Source organism: Rattus rattus, chromosome 1, assembly GCF_011064425.1.
Source record: "Rattus rattus isolate New Zealand chromosome 1, Rrattus_CSIRO_v1, whole genome shotgun sequence".
Classification (NCBI taxonomy): domain Eukaryota; kingdom Metazoa; phylum Chordata; class Mammalia; order Rodentia; family Muridae; genus Rattus; species Rattus rattus.
The window spans coordinates 217,306,197-217,323,187 of NC_046154.1; the positions used below are offsets into that span (position 1 = coordinate 217,306,197).

Genomic DNA, 16,991 nt, shown 5'->3' on the forward strand with positions numbered 1-16,991 from the left:
TATATATATATATGTGTGTGTGTGTGTGTGTGTGTGTGTGTATGTATATATATATGTATATATAATGTTAGTGGCCAGCAGACAGAGTTAATGTCTAGTTCACTGTTGTTCAATAGCTACCAACATGACAAGCACCTTGGTAAACCCTAAACGAATCTAAGTAAGTCTTGACTGCTACTGAACCAATACATCTTCTCCATAATTGAGTGATATGTAAGATTTACTTCCTAGTACTCAGAAAACTCTCACCGTGTGAGTCAGTTTCAGACAAACTACTTTGAGGATGGGTTATCTCCATTCTACAACATGCAGAGTTTAATGCTAAAGCTAGAAGTAACTCAATGGGTATAGATTGAATCCTTGGGAGGATTACAACAGGGAGACGATGCATCAATCACCTACAGTTTAATTCTATCCCTTGACCTCTTTACAGCATGATGACCTCTTGATGAGCATGCGGTAGGTTTTAGCCTGGTAGCTTAGTGTCCTCAGTATGAATGTTGTAATGAAGAGGAAAAACTGAGAGGATTTTATGACTCAGCCTGATTCCAGGTGAGTTTGGCACACAAGTATGGGGGTCCCTCTCAAATGGGCCTTGGAAAATATTCACCACACGCATCATCTAATTCTATCACACATATTTTACTTCCCCTCTTTATACATTATAGACTCAAAAGGAAATAAAATTTTCTTGTGGTTGTACTTAAATATGAAAGAAAACTTGAGGTTTCAAATAGTAAAACTTTTATATAACATTTCAACTATATCTACCCTCAAGACCGTTACATGAGAGACAAATGTGACTGTAGATGTCCTTGACAGAAAGGTCACCTTCTTGCCATCAACTCTCAAATGTCCAGTCTGAAACACCCTGAACATACACTTGCTTCATTTTTCACAGGGGAAAGATACTTTGTATGTAACAGGAGAGGGTGTTTGGTTAATTATTTTAGACATAAGAACTTTTAAATAGACTTTTAGGGTTTATTTGAGTATTTTAAGTTGTCTGTGAGATCTTTTTGGTATGGTTTTCAAAATTAGATAAAATGGGATTCATTACAAAATATGAAACTAACCAAGAGAACTAATGTTCAAAATAATTCATTTACATAGTGACCTTTATCCTACAAGTTGTCCAAGTCTGACTTATGAGCTCAAGATACATAAGCATGTGTCTTACATGAGACATAAAGATGATGAAATAAAAATTCTCCAGAGGACCCTTCTGCTCTGCAGATGGTCTGTTCTCAGCTAGGAGCTTTCCTTCTTGGAGACTGAATGTGGGCTTTCTCCTACTACCTACTGTCAGCTCTAATCATTGATTTGAATCAAGGTCTCCTAAATTAATTAGTCTTTGCTGTCAGTAAGAGACATGGGCAGCTTCCCTTTCCAGAAGTCTGTCAATGGTTTTTCTTCTGAGTTTGAAATTGAGAGCAAACATAAGGTTTATACATGAAAAAGCATAAACATTCTGAGCACATCCAGAGTGAAAAAATTCAAAGGTAATAGTGGGGTGGTTAAAGAGATGACCTGGTGGTTAGGAACTGGCACCACTCTCACAGAAGACCAGAGTTCAGTTCCCAGAATCTACCTACTTCAGTTCACAATCATTTGTCATTTCGGCTCCAGGGAATCCAAACCTTCCTCAAGACTTTGCAGACATGTTTGCTCACATATGTACAATTCCTCAGACAGATGTAAACAATTACAAAAAAGGGTAATAAATAGTTGTCCCCAAAATCTTTAAGCAGGATACTAATTAATTAATGTTGTAAAATTAAAGACTCCCGTCTAGTGACTATATTTTGCTCCTACTTGGTGCTTAAATAAAAGAAATATAATCTGGTACTACATTGTAAATTTTCTAAGAAAAATGTGTAGTTAAAATGACTTAAAACACTATCTTTATTTGGATATCCATATCAAAATAACCCTAGCTTGAAGCACTGTGTCTAAGTAATTTGCTTGTAAAAAGTAAAAATAGCAATGAATTATTTTTCTCTGACATGGTTGTGAAATTAAAAAGAAATACAGAAACAAGAAGGTAATAGAGAGCAGTTCTAGAACAATAACTTTCCATAGAAGTTTACAGGCATGTAAGATAAATTATCCTTATCACCACAAAAGGCTGTTTATCAACAATAGATTCTCCAAAGTGTCTAGGAAAATATCACTCATGTTCAGAACCCTTGATCCTGCCCCTAGCTCAACACTGAGCTATTTTAATTTGTGAAAGAAATAGTTGAAGAGGCAAAGATATAGAAGAGTGTCAGATGTAACCCATCCATGAAATGAGTTTAAATTCTACATTTTTCTCAAAGGAAATGTGCAACCTTTTAAGATTTTTTTAAAATGCAGTAGCCTCTAGTTTTCTTGTGCTCAAACCTGGTTTAATGATATCTATTACCTGTAAGACCACATATGCTTACGTATTTGGAAGATGACACTGCTTACCAAGGTAGGCCTATGAACACTCAGTTTGTTTTTAAATCCTTTTTCTAGGCCATTCAGTTTCATATTTCCACTGGTGATCAATCATCCAATAGTCTTTTCTCCTCAGTGCAGACAAGTCAATTAATCAAACACAGGAAATGAAAGAAAATTATTGGCAACAGTTCTAACTATATTATAAGGATGAGATAAATGGCATTATAGTTGTGTGTCTGGTAATGTATGAATTGTGCAATCAAGCATGAGAATGTGTTTCCCAGCTTCTGTTAATGTGCATATGCCATTTCGTCACCTATAGTGGGACAGGAAGAAATTGATAGAAATGTGAAAGAAATGGGAGGCGGGGTGGGTATATGAAGAAATGAACCCACAAAACTGAGAACATTGTACTCACTGGTTAAATAGTTTTCTACCAACTAAGAAAAGATCCTTACCATTCGGCAGCATCATTACATCCTGGAACACTTTACCTTGTAGACTTACCCCCAAATACCATAGATGCTGCAATACACATTCATAGATGTGCACAGTTTAGCAGTATACACTGGGTACCTGCAATGTGAAAATGCCATGCACTGAGACGTGCTAGCAGTAAATGGAGAGCCCAGCAAGAAATCATAGAATGACGTGTTTGGTTTCTTAAGTGCTATTTACACACAGAAATTGGTAGAAAGCTACATTCAGATATGTTGCCAATCTGTTTCATTCTAACACTTCAGTGGGAGTCCATGAAGGAAAATGTAAATTGTGGATTTAGGGTGGTCTAGAGTCCCATAGATGTTCTCCTTCATCCATGGGAATGCAACTCTTGAATCACAGGCAACTGAATGGCCAGCCTCCGAGACTAGAAGATGAGAACAGACAGGGAGATATCTGCCTCAAGTGCCTCCAAGTAGCCATGTCCTTGGCCTCGGACCAAATACCAGAACTATTTTAATTAATAGCAACAATGATAAATAAAATAGGAAATGAGATAAGAGGTCCTGGCCTAAAAAAACAAGGCTTTGCTTCTCATTTTTACAACTCTCTGTGTGACCTACAGAAGAAAAGTACGTGCAAATAATATTTTAAGCTCCAGAATGTGCTTTTGCTTTTCCAAGCAAGACTGCCTACTGATAAATTCAAGAGGGAGGTCATGAATTGAATGGAAGCTATTTAAAACGGGCAACCCCCTCCACTCTCGTGTAAAGTAATTGTAAGCCTTTCTTAGGCATTTCAAAGTTTTTAGATAAACCGTCAGACTCAATTAAGCACTGTGACTTCAAGAAGATGGTTTGTCTGTTGAGCGAGACAGGAGGGCCGCCAGACAGGGGTCTGTGTGGTCTGTCACCAGACCTGCAGGAGGGACAGAGCCTGGCTATTGTGTTGCACTGGGCAACACAACCTGTTGCCACAGCCAATTTAACCACGGGCTTTAGAGCCTCAGTGAGGACAAATGGCTACGACAGAACACGAGGAAGGGGCAAGTCATTTGGTATGAAAGAATTAAGGCTTTGTCCACAAAGACAACTGCAGAAACTTCTAAAGGCAGACTTGTAATTTAGGATTAACAAGAGGAGACATAGTGGTTAAAATCCTGCAACTCATTCTGTATGAGTTAAGGGCAGAGTTCACAGAGCTGGGCTCCCTGTGACTGCCCGCTGGTCCTGAAGTGTGCCACTGTGTAACCCTGTGAAAATGGCCTCCTTTCTCTACGCCTCAGTTTCCTCGTGGGACAAGTCAGTCAAGTAAATACTGCCTTACATTAATTTTTCAAAAATATTCAATAAGCATGTAAAGTTTTTCCAGGGCTTCTAATAATGGTTAAAAGTGTTATCTAAAACCATCCCTGGTAATATCTAATAATTGAGTAATAATTACTGTGTAAAAACTAACACAAAATAGTCAATGTGAATTATACTTACATCTAAATAAACTCTATGGTTTAGATAGTTATTTCTTCAATTTTATCCATAATGAAATAGAGAAACAGAAAAGTGAAAGAGCTTCCCTAAGGCCACAAAGCAAGTAAGTACCACTGTCAGAATTCTAAATTTCCATGGCCTGGTTCTGGCACACAAGTTTTACCAGTGGGTTGTACCATCTTTTAACTTGACAAAGGAGCAGTGAACAACTATTTGCTTTCATGTCTGTCCACTTAGGAGGGTTTGTACTTCAAAACAGACCGTAGTGGATACATTTCTGCTTCCCTGTACCTTGAAGACCGCCTTAGAAGGACAGTGTATTTGGTTAGATGACTGGCTGACAGGCTGCTTGCTTTTCCTTAAGGCTGAGCTCCTGCTATTCCTGCTACTTCCTTACTTTCAAGCTCTATTGCCATCTAGAAAATCCTGACCTGGCCCCTCCCCCATCCTCGACCTCCGGGAAGGAATTGTTGCTGGCTTCTCTGCTCATCTGACCAACATGTCATCATCCCAGCATCCCTCTCCATGGCTAGCGAGTGGAGGCTCTCTCTCAGCACTTCATCAAAAGCAGGAGCAGAGAAAACAGGTGGACAGGAGAGATGAACAGGGAGAAACTTTCTGTCCTTCCTGCTCTGAGGTTCGCCCTCTGCCTCTACTTTCTGGGCTTTGGTTCTGCTGAGTTCTCCCAGCTGCAGAGTTAGGGAAGTGCAGGTTGGAAAAGTGAGTCACCTGTCACTCCATAGACTTGAGAGAGAAGAGAGAAGGGTTGGAGAGAGAAGGTTTGACAGAGGGAGGAGGGGAGGTAGTTCCCTTTTAGAATAATAACAAAGCTACTAGTCAACTTAAGTGAAAAGTGACATTAGGACATTCTCTCCCTCTAAGTATCAGCCTCAATCCTCCCATCCTGAATGGCCAATCCCATTCAGTCTTTTACTGAAGAAAACAGAAAAAGTCCCCAGAGATGACATCACGAATTGATATGTTCAGGAAATTGTCCTCATTCAGAGCCATTAGGTGTAACAAAATGGACACAACATAGTTTCTTGGTATAGCTGTCCCGTTAGAAGGTCCGCCACGGCCTGACCAATACATGCAGATGCATGCAGCCGACGGTCAGATTGAACACGAGGACCCTAATGGAGAAATTAAGGTAAGGATTGAAGGAGCTGGGGGTTTACAACCCATAGGCAAAACAACAGTATCAACCAACCAGACCCCCACCAAAGCTCCCAGGGACTAAACCACCCACCAGAAGATAAAAGAGGGGGATAGCTCCAGCCTCATATGTACCAGAGGATTGCCTTATCTGATATAATTGAAAGGGGAGCCCTTTGGTCATGTGAAGACTCAATGACCCAGGGTAGGGGAATGCTAGAGCGCTGAGGCAGGAGTAGGTGGGCAGGTGGGGGAGCACTGTCATAGAGGCAGGGGGAAGGGGAGGAGATAAGGAGTTTGTGGAGGAGAAATTGGGAAGGGGAATAACATTTGAACTGTAAATGAATAAAATAACCAATAAAAATAAAATCAAATAAGAATCCACCCTAATAAACTAATAAAATAACTAATAAATAAACTAATAAAAATAACTAATAAATAAAAGTAGAAAAACAAATGTCTCTTATAATCAAACAATCCAGCATGAAGATTGGAAAATATCAAAATGCCTACATAAGATTGACTTTCTCTGACCCTCAGTAGAATTCTATGTGAAGTGGATATGGAAGATTCCAATACTAGAAAATCATCGACCAATCACGGAATCCCAAGTACAGACAAACATTAATGATGTGTCAACAGATATGCAAAATAAGTGACACACCTTGCCACTGACTGACCACGAGTTAACTACTATTTTAACACATTTGAGTCATCCTAAGTAGAGTGGACCTAGACATTTTAAGAGTCTAGAACAGTATGTTTGTCTGTTTCGGTGATTGCAACATTTAATAACCTTAAAGTGCTTTGTATCTGACAGATTTCATACTAGCTTAACAACAAGTATTCAGTCTAAGAACAGTTGAGTTTCTTTTTGTCTATCAGCATTCCATCGCGGATATACCTGCCTCGTATTTAATCGCCCAGAAGCCTGACTGAGGGTGTTTGAAATACATTTCTTGGAAACTATGGGCAACCCTGAGGTTGTTGCTGGAAAGGGTGTAGGGTAGAGTCCTGGGCAGGCCTCATCCTACATCTCCTCTTAGACCTACCACCTGCTTCCACACAACACAGGAGATGTCTCTCACGCTCTTTATTTGAAAATCAAGTTCTGTTATTGCCAATTACTTCAAATGCATCAGTTCATTTATTCAAAAGTAGAGATAAGCAGGATCTTGAGGGAGCTGGGGGAGTTAGAGGAGGGGAAGCTCTAATTAGGATATATTGTGGAGGAAAAGTCTATTTTCAAGGAAAGAAAAAAAAAGAAAAAATGTAAGCTAGACATTAATGATGAAGAAAAGCCAAGGATGGTGGTGTGTGGTGTAGTTAGAGCCTAGGGGAGGAGATGGGACAGGCAGGGGGTAGGGCTCACTGACCAGCGAGCCTATAACACTTCATGAACTCCATGTCAAAGAGAGAACCTATCTCCAAATGAACAAGTGGATAGACAGACACACAGACAGACAGACAGATGATAGATAGATAGATAGATAGATAGATAGATAGATAGATAGACAGATAGATAGACAGATAGATAGACAGATAGATGACAGATAGGTGATAGATAGAGGACAGATGATGGATGGATGGATGGATGGATGGATGGATGGATGGATGGATGGATGGATAGAAGATAGATAGACAAATAGATAGATAGATAGATAGATAGATAGATAGATAGATAGATAGACAGACAGAAAGACAGAATAAAGGTGAACAGTGTCTGTTGAATGAACACTGAGGTCATCCTCTGCCCATTGCATGTATACACATACATGTGCACCCATCACATACATAGCCACACATCCACAAATAGTAAACTTCTATCATTGTTATTTTTGATTATTAAATATTCAGCTTATTATAGTAGCTTATTATTGAACTACTGCTCGGTCACTAATAAATGGCTTCCATCTGATACTTCCATTCTTACTATTTAAAAGTCAAAGGAGAGGAGAAAACATGAGACTAGAGATATTGGTAGTAAGACACAAATTCTATACCTGATATTTTTGCGAGGAGACAACCCAGATGCAAGGCCTGATAGCTAGAGCATTTCTTAAGCAGAAATCAATACTCACTGAGCTTCAAACTAGCTATCTGCAAGTTAATAGCGGCCAAAGTGTGGACATGTCTTATGGTACTCTGGGAGTCTTAATACGTTAGAAAAAATATAATTTAAGGATTTAAAAATATTTGCTGGTTTCATCTACAGTAATTTTAAGGACTAAGATTATAGTTTACTTCATTAGGGACACCCATTCAGAGCCTGCCCCACATGTGGCCCCTATATATACAGCCACCCAATTAGATAAGATGGATGAAGCAAAGAAGTGCAGAAGTGTAGATCGCTCCTGAGAGACACAGCCAGAATACAGCAAATACAGAGGCGAATGTCAGCAGCAAACCACTGAACTGAGAATAGGACCCCCGTTGAAGGAATCAGAGAAAGAACTGGAAGAGCTTGAAGGGGCTCGAGACCCCATATGTACAACAAGGCCAAGCAACCAGAGCTTCCAGGGACTAAGCCACTACCTAAAGACTATACATGGACTGACCCTGGACTCTGACCTCATAGGTAGCAATGACTATCCTAGTAAGAGCACCAGTGGAAGAGGAAGCCCTGGGTCCTACTAAGACTGAACCCCCAGTGAACTAGACTGTTGGGGGGAGGGCGGCAATGGGGGGAGGGTGGGGAGGGGAACACCCATAAGGAAGGGGAGGGGGAGGGGGATGTTTGCCGAAACCGGAAAGGGAATAACACTTTCAAAATGTATATAAGAAATATTCAAGTTAATAAAAAAAAAAAAGACATTCACAAATAAAACCTAAGATTACCTACAAAGCATATACCTGCCCCAACAACTCATCCTCCAGACAGTCTCAGCCATCCCATAGAAATATGTAGGTTTGATGTTCATGAATGTGGTGCTATGAACATGTTATGAATAATTAAGATATTCACATTAGAATCTTCCAGCTGCTCATGTACTATGAACACACTGACATCTGTGCTAACTTTTGTGTTCCCTCGACAGTTGAAAGCAAATGAGAAATACAATTTCATTGGAAACATAGAGTTAGTATATTCTAAAGTCAAACAGGATTTATCTTACACCATATTTTTCTAGTAAATGCAAAAGAAAAGAGACCTAAACACATTACCAATGGAACGATGGCATTCGTCTGACTCCATGCAGCGCCTGTATTTCAGAAATTGTTCATTTGTCTGTTTCGAGGAAAAGATTCTGATCATGGGCTGGGAATTAAGACTGACCAAGCCTAACTACATTTCCCATCTAATATTTCCATGTGAGAATTAAAGGAAAGCATTCAGAACCTACATAAACATAGCCTCCAAATACGGGGAACATAATCCAGAGGGAGCTTTGCTCTTTAGAAACTCTTTGATAACAGAGGGGCACATCTTTTGTACACATTGTAAAAAGATTTAAACACTGAGAGGCCCTTCTTCCCTCAGACCGTGGGGCCAAAACCAAAGGGGGTTTGGAATTTCCCAACTTTGCTGCAAAGGATAATCTTGTATTGGAACAAAAGTCGTGGGTGACTCAGAATGTAATTAGTGTTGTGCATCTGCGCAAACGGTACAGCATAGCTTGTGGTATTTAAAAAAAGAAAAAAGAAATAGAAAGAGAAAAAGAAAAAGAAAAGAGAGAAGGAAAAAAATGAGGCCCAGGAAAAGGCCATTCATGCATCTATACCAGGCAAAAGCACTGGGAATAGCAAACTTCCTACTCAGCCTGTTCTAGCAGGGTTGCTAATACCCTGCCTTTGGCATCAGAGATTCCCACTCCCTGTGCCTCCCTTCTGTCAACTGTGCAAGTCGGTTCACTTTCTAATGTTTGACCTGAAATGAATGGGAGGGAGGTCGTTTTCCATATGCACTGGATGCAAGTGGAGAGGCTAACTGAAGTTCATGTCTGAGACCACAAAATGGTTCCGATGTCTTGTCAACATCTGTGCTAATGCCTCAGCCAACAGGATGGAACAGGCTCAGGAAACAGGAGACCCCAGAAGTGGAATATCAGAATTGTTTTCCAGGTGCTTTTTCTCTTCCACATGTATCAGCTTCAAGACTGTTTCTCTTGTCACATGGTAATGGGTAGGGGAAAGAAAAGACACAAAATTCCTTTATTTGTACTCTAAAATGTCACCTCATATCATGCCAAACACCAAGCCAAGAACTGGCTTAGTAAGGCTTTCTGCCAACTGGCAAAGTCCTCACTTTGCCTCCTGGAGGTCAATGTTTTTCCCACACAACCAACTTCACAGTTTACCTTTCGATAGTCCCAATACCAGTGCTATTTCATCTGATGATATAAAGCAGGGATAAGAATTTTTTTAAAGGGCCAGATACTAAAATAAATATTTATGCTCTATTGGCCATTTAGTATCAAATATAATTTCTCCATTCTGCCTTTGTAGGATAAAAAACAACCTTGAACAATGCATATAGGAATGAGGGTGGTTGTGGTTCTGTTACAATCAAACTTTATCTATAAACATGGTGACAAGATTTGGGCCAAGGGCAATGGTTTGATGACTTTTGATGTAAATGATTTAAAAGATACTCATGTTGCATATTTAAAGGATAATATGTGGAATACAGTTAAGCATTATTGTCATAAATGTTATTTATACTTTGAATAGCTCCACATAATTACTCCTTTCATTACTAGCTGAAAAAGTATTTTCTTTCATTGGTATCCATAAGAGGGGTTGACTCCAAGATCTCCTATTAGAGGAAACAATTTACAGATGCTTAAGTCTCTTATAAAAAATACCAGAATGTTTTCATATTTCTTATATACATTACATACTTTAAAAAAGTCTGGAATTCTTATAATACTTAACAAAACCTAAATGCTGTGTAAATTATTGTTTTACCACACTCTCCAGAAAAGAATAAAAAATGTCCATGTGTGTTTCAGTCCAGATCCATGTTTGTAAAGTATTTTTGATCTGAGATTGGTGGAATTTGTGGTTACGAAACTGCATCTTCTACTCACTGTCTTAGGAAATTTTGTCCAACAGTCATTACACAACCAAAGGAATAAATAATGCAGTCAATAAAAATTAACCAGCAATTAATGTTTTTAGTTCATCTTACATCATGACTGTGATAATGAAGCCATGCCTTATTGAGGCCCTATTGTGTGCCATGCTCTCATTTAGGTCTATTGAATTAAAAAGAGACAAAACCTGTGTTATAAAGAAGTTTACATGACCACAGATGGCTAAGACAGAATAGATAATCTGAGAAACATTAGTTGATATTATGCCACATAGCAATACATGGCATAAAAATAATGTGGTTTTGGTTCCCTCCCTGAGATTGGAGGTGAAGTCCCTTTTATTGCAAGTCTCATGTACTTTAGACACAGGGCTCATGGATAGGAGCTGGATATATCCTGAAGTCCTCCTCCCTAAAGGCCAGCGTTCACGGTTCCGGAAGTTGCCACCCAATTTTCCCAGGGATGGAAGCAACCAATAGTTCTCCCAGCTACGGCATCTATGAACCACAAAAACTAGCACAGCACAATAACCCTAAGAGGGTAACAGTGGTACCAAACCCTTGGCAGTAACCACCAGTTCTCTAACTAGACTTAAGACCAGTTCAACAAGAGAAAAATCATGCCAGGTACTGCAAAGCTAGCCAGGCATGGGAAATTATCCTAGGCTGAGGAAGTCAGAACTTGGGAGAAAATCCACACCCACCACTTTCCTAAAGAAGCACAATATCTAACTATATTCCAAAAATTCATCCCACAGATAAGCATAGGTCTTATCCCTCATCAAAGAAATATCTCTTTGTAACAAATGGAGACCATTACAAAAAAACTACAACTGATCCTAACGCAGAGAAAAGTGATCGTGCAATGCTCATCACCCAAATATATCTGCAGCATAATTCCTGGACTAGTGGGAGGGAGGACATGGAAAGAATATAAGAAGGAGGACCAGGAAATTTGATGTGAGAATGTGTCTCTTAGAAATGTCAGAGATGCTACACTTATGAAAGTCTCCTTTTAACTGGTGCTTATACCATACCAGAACACCTGAACAAAGATGATATCAAGAATCATACAAACAATGGAAAGAAGATATATCCTGGGGCTCCAAAAGTAGAGAGCCAGTTATAGGCAACTAAGGAATGCTGAAAATGGGAGAAATAGCCATCCTCAGGGAAGGGCCTCCAAATGATTATCTAATATCAAAATCATATGCATACTAGTAAAATTATAAGCAGAATGAATATGTCTTTATACATTTAGGAATCAAACAATTAAAAACAGAGAGGTCATGAATTTAAAAGTTATTCAAGGGTATATACAGAAAGGATTGGAGAGAAAAATCAAAGGTAGAAATGATGTAATTATATTTTACTTTAAAGAATTATAACAATGGGGCAGTGTAACACATTAACAAATCACTCAATAGGCTGAGGAGGAGAAGGTGGCTGAGAGAGAACTTCTGAGGGAGGGGAGACCTAAGAGAGATAGACAGATGCATCCAGGCTAATTGCTGAGGACCAATTTTCCACACTGAGTAAATAGCTTGTAAGTGCCTAGGGCAGGAAGAAGCTTGTATCTTGGAGAAATCACAAGAAAGATCCAGCCATTTCAGTGTCTGGAATGTCCTTTGAAGGTAACAATGATGAGGCCAGAGAGCTGCTCTAGGGAGGATGTGGAGGGGATTTGTGTAAGCAGTTGAGATTTCATTCCTGCATAATGGGGAGCTATGGAAAGATTTTAAGAAAGAAAGTAACACATTTTTAATCATTTTAAAGTACCTAAACCAGTAATTACAGCACTATGAAGAGGAGGGTCCGTGTAAATTGTGGAATATAAGAGACGAGGGTGGCCTGCGGTCTCCAGAAAAAGGATGTGCCTTGGCCCTAAACTCTGCGTTCTACCAAAAGAAGTAATCCTGGCCATAAGCTTTGGTGAGTCTGTAATAGCTACAACTGTCCAGGTACTGTGGAGGAAAAGATGGCCAGCCAGTTAGCCAAATTGGTAAGCTCCAGACCAACAAGAGAACCTTCCTTAAAAGTGGTAAACGGAGATCCTGAGATGGGACTCCCAGTTGTTGTCTGAACTCCACACATGTCCACACACACCTACACTCACATGCACGCAACCTATACACATTTAAAAAATAATAATAACAATCACACATGTCCACACACACCTACACTCACATGCACGCAACCTATACACATTTAAAATAATAATAGTAACAATCACACATGTCCACACACACCTACACTCACATGCACGCAACCTATACACATTTAAAAAAATAATAATAATAGTGATAACCGAACCTTCTATAACCCTAGCATTTAGGTAACTGAGGCAAGAGGGTTAGTCAGCCACAGGTTTGAGGCTACCCTGTACTACACTACATAGTGAGTTCCAAGTGCTGCCTTGGAGTACAGAATAAGACCCTGTCTTAAAAAAAAAATCAACCAAATATAAAAACCGACCAATAAGCAGCAGCAGCAGCAAACAACAACAACAACAACAACAAAAAATTTCAAGAGCGGCCAATGAGATGGCTCAGAAGGTCCTTGCAGCCAAGCCTGAAGACCCAAGCTTGATCTCTGAAATCCTTGTAGTAGAAGAAGAGTGATTCCCATCCTTTAAACTCGACAGGAGGGTTAGGGGCATTTTTTTAAACCCACCTGAGAATAGAAAACAGCAAAAGTCTAACACTCATTTCTATTCCCTCTTAGTTACCCAAGATGTGGTCACTCTCATTCATCTGGTACCACTGGACATATTTCCAAAAAGAACTTTATAAATATAGGAGCCACAAATAATATAGGAGCCTCAAATGCAAACATCTACTGTGATGTTAAATATATAATTACACAGCTCTCTTCTTTCTGCCAAGTGCTATCATCCTATATCACATTAACAAAGGAATAGTCATAGAATTGGACCTCGTTGAATTAAGCCCATCATGTCAAGACAGCCATGCCATTACAGTTCCCTTGCATAACTTGCCTGTCAGTTGTAAAACTACGCAAGCTGAGGAGTGAAAGTTGAGAGTCTTATAAAGTGACTTGTGTGATGGCCAATATCTTACAACGGATATTTTTAAAAATCCACTTTACCAGTGTTTAAGGATATGAGCAGATTATCACAGAAACCGTCTGGATTCATATTGTTTTGGTAACATTTTTTCTGCATCAGGAGCTTCCCTGACAGCTATCATCATACTTTGATTAATATTTTTTTAGTAAATGGCTGAACTAATTTGATGTACATACACTGTTTGCATTAGTTTCGGCACAACATTACTTCTTAACTTATAGCAACTACTTAGGATAAAAATAGAAATGTGTAAGTTGTGTGGAGTAATTACAGTAAAAAATGTGCATGTGAGTTCAAAACAAACAGATTACATGAAGTTTGGAGTCTGAGTTGAAGAAAACACTAATTAAGAGAAATTTATGAGAGTCTCTAGCAGGTCCTTTGATGAATGCATTTATTTGGTTACTTGATCCTCCAACCAATCACATTAACAATGACAAAAGATATGCAAATTCAAGCAGACAATAGGGAAGCCAACTTCTCTGACTCATACCAACTGGGCCATTTCAACGTGTATTCAGCTTGATTCATTCTTGTGAGGATTGATATAACCAAGGAACATTTTAATACTTAATGCTTGGCCATAATCTGAAAACTGTGCCATAACCTCTAGCTAAGAACGAAGCCAATGAGAATCAAATTTATTTCACAAAACCAATTAACATATCGAATGTGTGCATGACACCACCCCAGCAGAGCTGTGCCCTTGCCCTGTCACTGCTGAATAATTGCAGAGCAACAACAGAAAATATGCGTCGCTATGCGAATCACCATTTTGGTTGTATGTTTAAAGCAAACAATACATTACATTTTTGCTAGAATAGCTCATTCATGATTAAGAACTATATTTCCCACTGGTGTCTGACTCAAAGAACCCAGATTGATCGTGATTCAGTTCTCATTGAAAACACTGTGGATGGGATATTAACAAACTATTACACCAAAGTCGTTTATTCACTGTAGCAGGAAATGCTGCCATAGAAACACCAGATGGTCTATTATAAACTAATTCTATGCAGAGTGATGGAAAATGTGTCTATGATCGTCAAAGACCGTCTGCCTATGTTTCGTGCCACAGTCTTAACTTTTCACCTGTGGTGTGTAGCAGGAAGCTGCAGTTCCAAGTCTCGGAACTCCAGAAGTACCAAGTTCCTGTTCACACCCTGAAAGAAATAACTGCGATCCTAGTTCAGTCCCTAGTGGACAAAGGGAGAAGAGCTACCAGCAGGCATGATTCAGCAGCAGGGGCAGACCTAAGTAACTGGGACCACACAGAACAGAAGTTTGCCTTTCCCCATCTCTTATCCTTTTAGAGGGCTTGCTGTGGTACCAGCAGCCTAGTTCCATCCTTCTGCCCACGCTGAGGCTCAGGTCCTGTAGGAGAGGTCGTCATGGCTCTAGAAACATGTACTTACCTGTTACACAGCTAAACAGTGATTAGAGAATGAGCTGAAACATGTACTCACCATGGAAAAGGCAGACTTAACAACAGCAGCTACAGAATGTTCTGTGGCTTACGAAAAATACCCACGCACTGATCAGTGTGACTTCTATAAATTGGGATCAAGTACGCACTCCGCATTAACGTTCCTCGGGAGACTGGGGCTCCCAGATGGCACAATCTCTGTTCCTAACCCGGGGAAGCAATGCTTGTCAAGAATTACCACAGCCTTCTCGTGTTCAGCCCAATCTGCAGGTGCACACAGGAGACTTTATGGACTCAGTTTGTATCCTTAATGTGGGCAAAAGCCCTTCCCTACAATTTTCCCATCAGAAGCTATTTTCTTGATTTCAGATGTCAGTCTTCATATATCACTTGTGAAGTTAAGTCCCTTTAACTTACAAATACATTTTTTCTAAACAAATGCAATATGAGTACTTCATACTTATTCTCATTTAATAATATTATTAAAAGTTGGGGGTAAGCATTTTATGAAGATTTCCCATGGGAACTCACAAAACTCCTTGCTGTACATTCCATTTAAACTTCTGTATATATCACCATTATGATTTTTTTTTTTACACCAAGTTGCCCAAGAAGTGCGAGCTTTCTTTTTCAAAATTGGACTTTGACTGTCAGAATGCTCAAAATAAACTTTAGGGGGGGGAAAAAGCAGGGTTGGCATAAAATTTGCCAGTTTTAGAAGCACATTTAGGAAGCCACAGGATCAGAGGTTCCCACAAGCCCAGGACCCCTGGCTTACCCAGGAAGTTGAGCTCAGAGAAGAGAGCCCTTTTCTTTTGCAAACACTGCCCCCCGGAGCAAAAGGTAAACACAAATGCCCCCTACGGAACTCTGAGCTCGCTGCAGAGGGGGGGGCCGGGAAGGCTCAGGGCAATTAGAAACCGAAAGCGATCACTTACTTTTTGCAGCCACTGAGTATAATTTTCCATCACATGCTCCAGATGCTGAAGTTTCTGGGAAGAGAAATCCGTCTCCACGTGTGGAGCATCCCTTTGCAGAGCGTTGGTGTTATACTGCTCTGTCGCACTCTCACGGCAGTTCCCGTCGTGTTCTGGAAGAATGAAAGTGTAGGCACATTGCCCATGTTGAATCCGGTTATATCTTCTCCCTCCGTTTTCTGGACTCCGGCGCTGGTTGCTGCACCCTATGTGAGTCAGAATGGCAGCGAAGAATGCAAAGGAAAGGAAAACTGTCATTGTAGTGCCAGCACTCGCCTTCCGTGCCTCCTGCAAAGCTTGCTCCTCTCTTCTGACCTTTAAACTAGTTCTTTATTTCAGGTAAAACTGCTTGTTTGACGCTCTCCCCGTTAAAGAAAGCATTTGAAGAAGATCCACAGAAAACTAGCCATTTGTTAGCTTTGTTCTAAAACGCGTTACTTAAAAAAAATTACTGTAATGATAGTTTCCTTCGTTAAAACTTGAGATATTTATTGCAATAGTAGCTTAGATTTATTGTTTCCTCTCTGTGTAACCGTTCAGCGTGGAGCCTGCCCGAGTCAGCTGCGAGTACATATTCTAGTCCCTTTCCTCTACCCTATCTGCAGCAGATCTGCTATTTTCTCCCAGACCTCAGTGAGTTTTATTAAGGTTGCACATCCAAGCCAAGCTGGAAGCAGGCAGCCTTCACAAGATGACTTGACAGGAATGCATGAGTGTGCCCCTATGCTAAGGATTGCTGATGGCTTTGGGCGGCGGATCGGCTTACAAATTGGCTAGATGCGCATGACCTCGATCATGTATGGGCCTCCCGCCCCCTTCCGCAGACAATTGCCTTGAGCCCTTAGCAGATGCACGGAAAATCAATAAACAGAGCAGTCCACCTTAATACGTCTGGGTGTGCTTGCTGACCTACTAAAATCTAGCAAGCTAGAAATGGGGTTTCAAAGTTACTGTT

At 40.0% G+C, this 16,991-nt stretch overlaps 1 protein-coding gene across 2 annotated transcripts in view; it reads right to left on the bottom strand.

Annotated features, from left to right (window-relative positions):
- The window catches only part of Angpt1 (angiopoietin 1), a 239,180-nt gene extending 222,462 nt beyond the window's left edge, over positions 1–16,718 (bottom strand). Inside the window, exon 1 of one of the 2 annotated variants that reach the window (XM_032914910.1) lies at positions 15,998–16,718. In XM_032914910.1, the coding sequence (XP_032770801.1) occupies positions 15,998–16,294 (297 nt within the window). In that variant the 5' untranslated portion in view covers positions 16,295–16,718. The remainder of the gene's footprint in view (positions 1–15,997) is intronic. The other variant, XM_032914899.1, reaches the window with a different exon arrangement.
- Between the last annotated feature and the right edge of the window lie 273 nt (positions 16,719–16,991).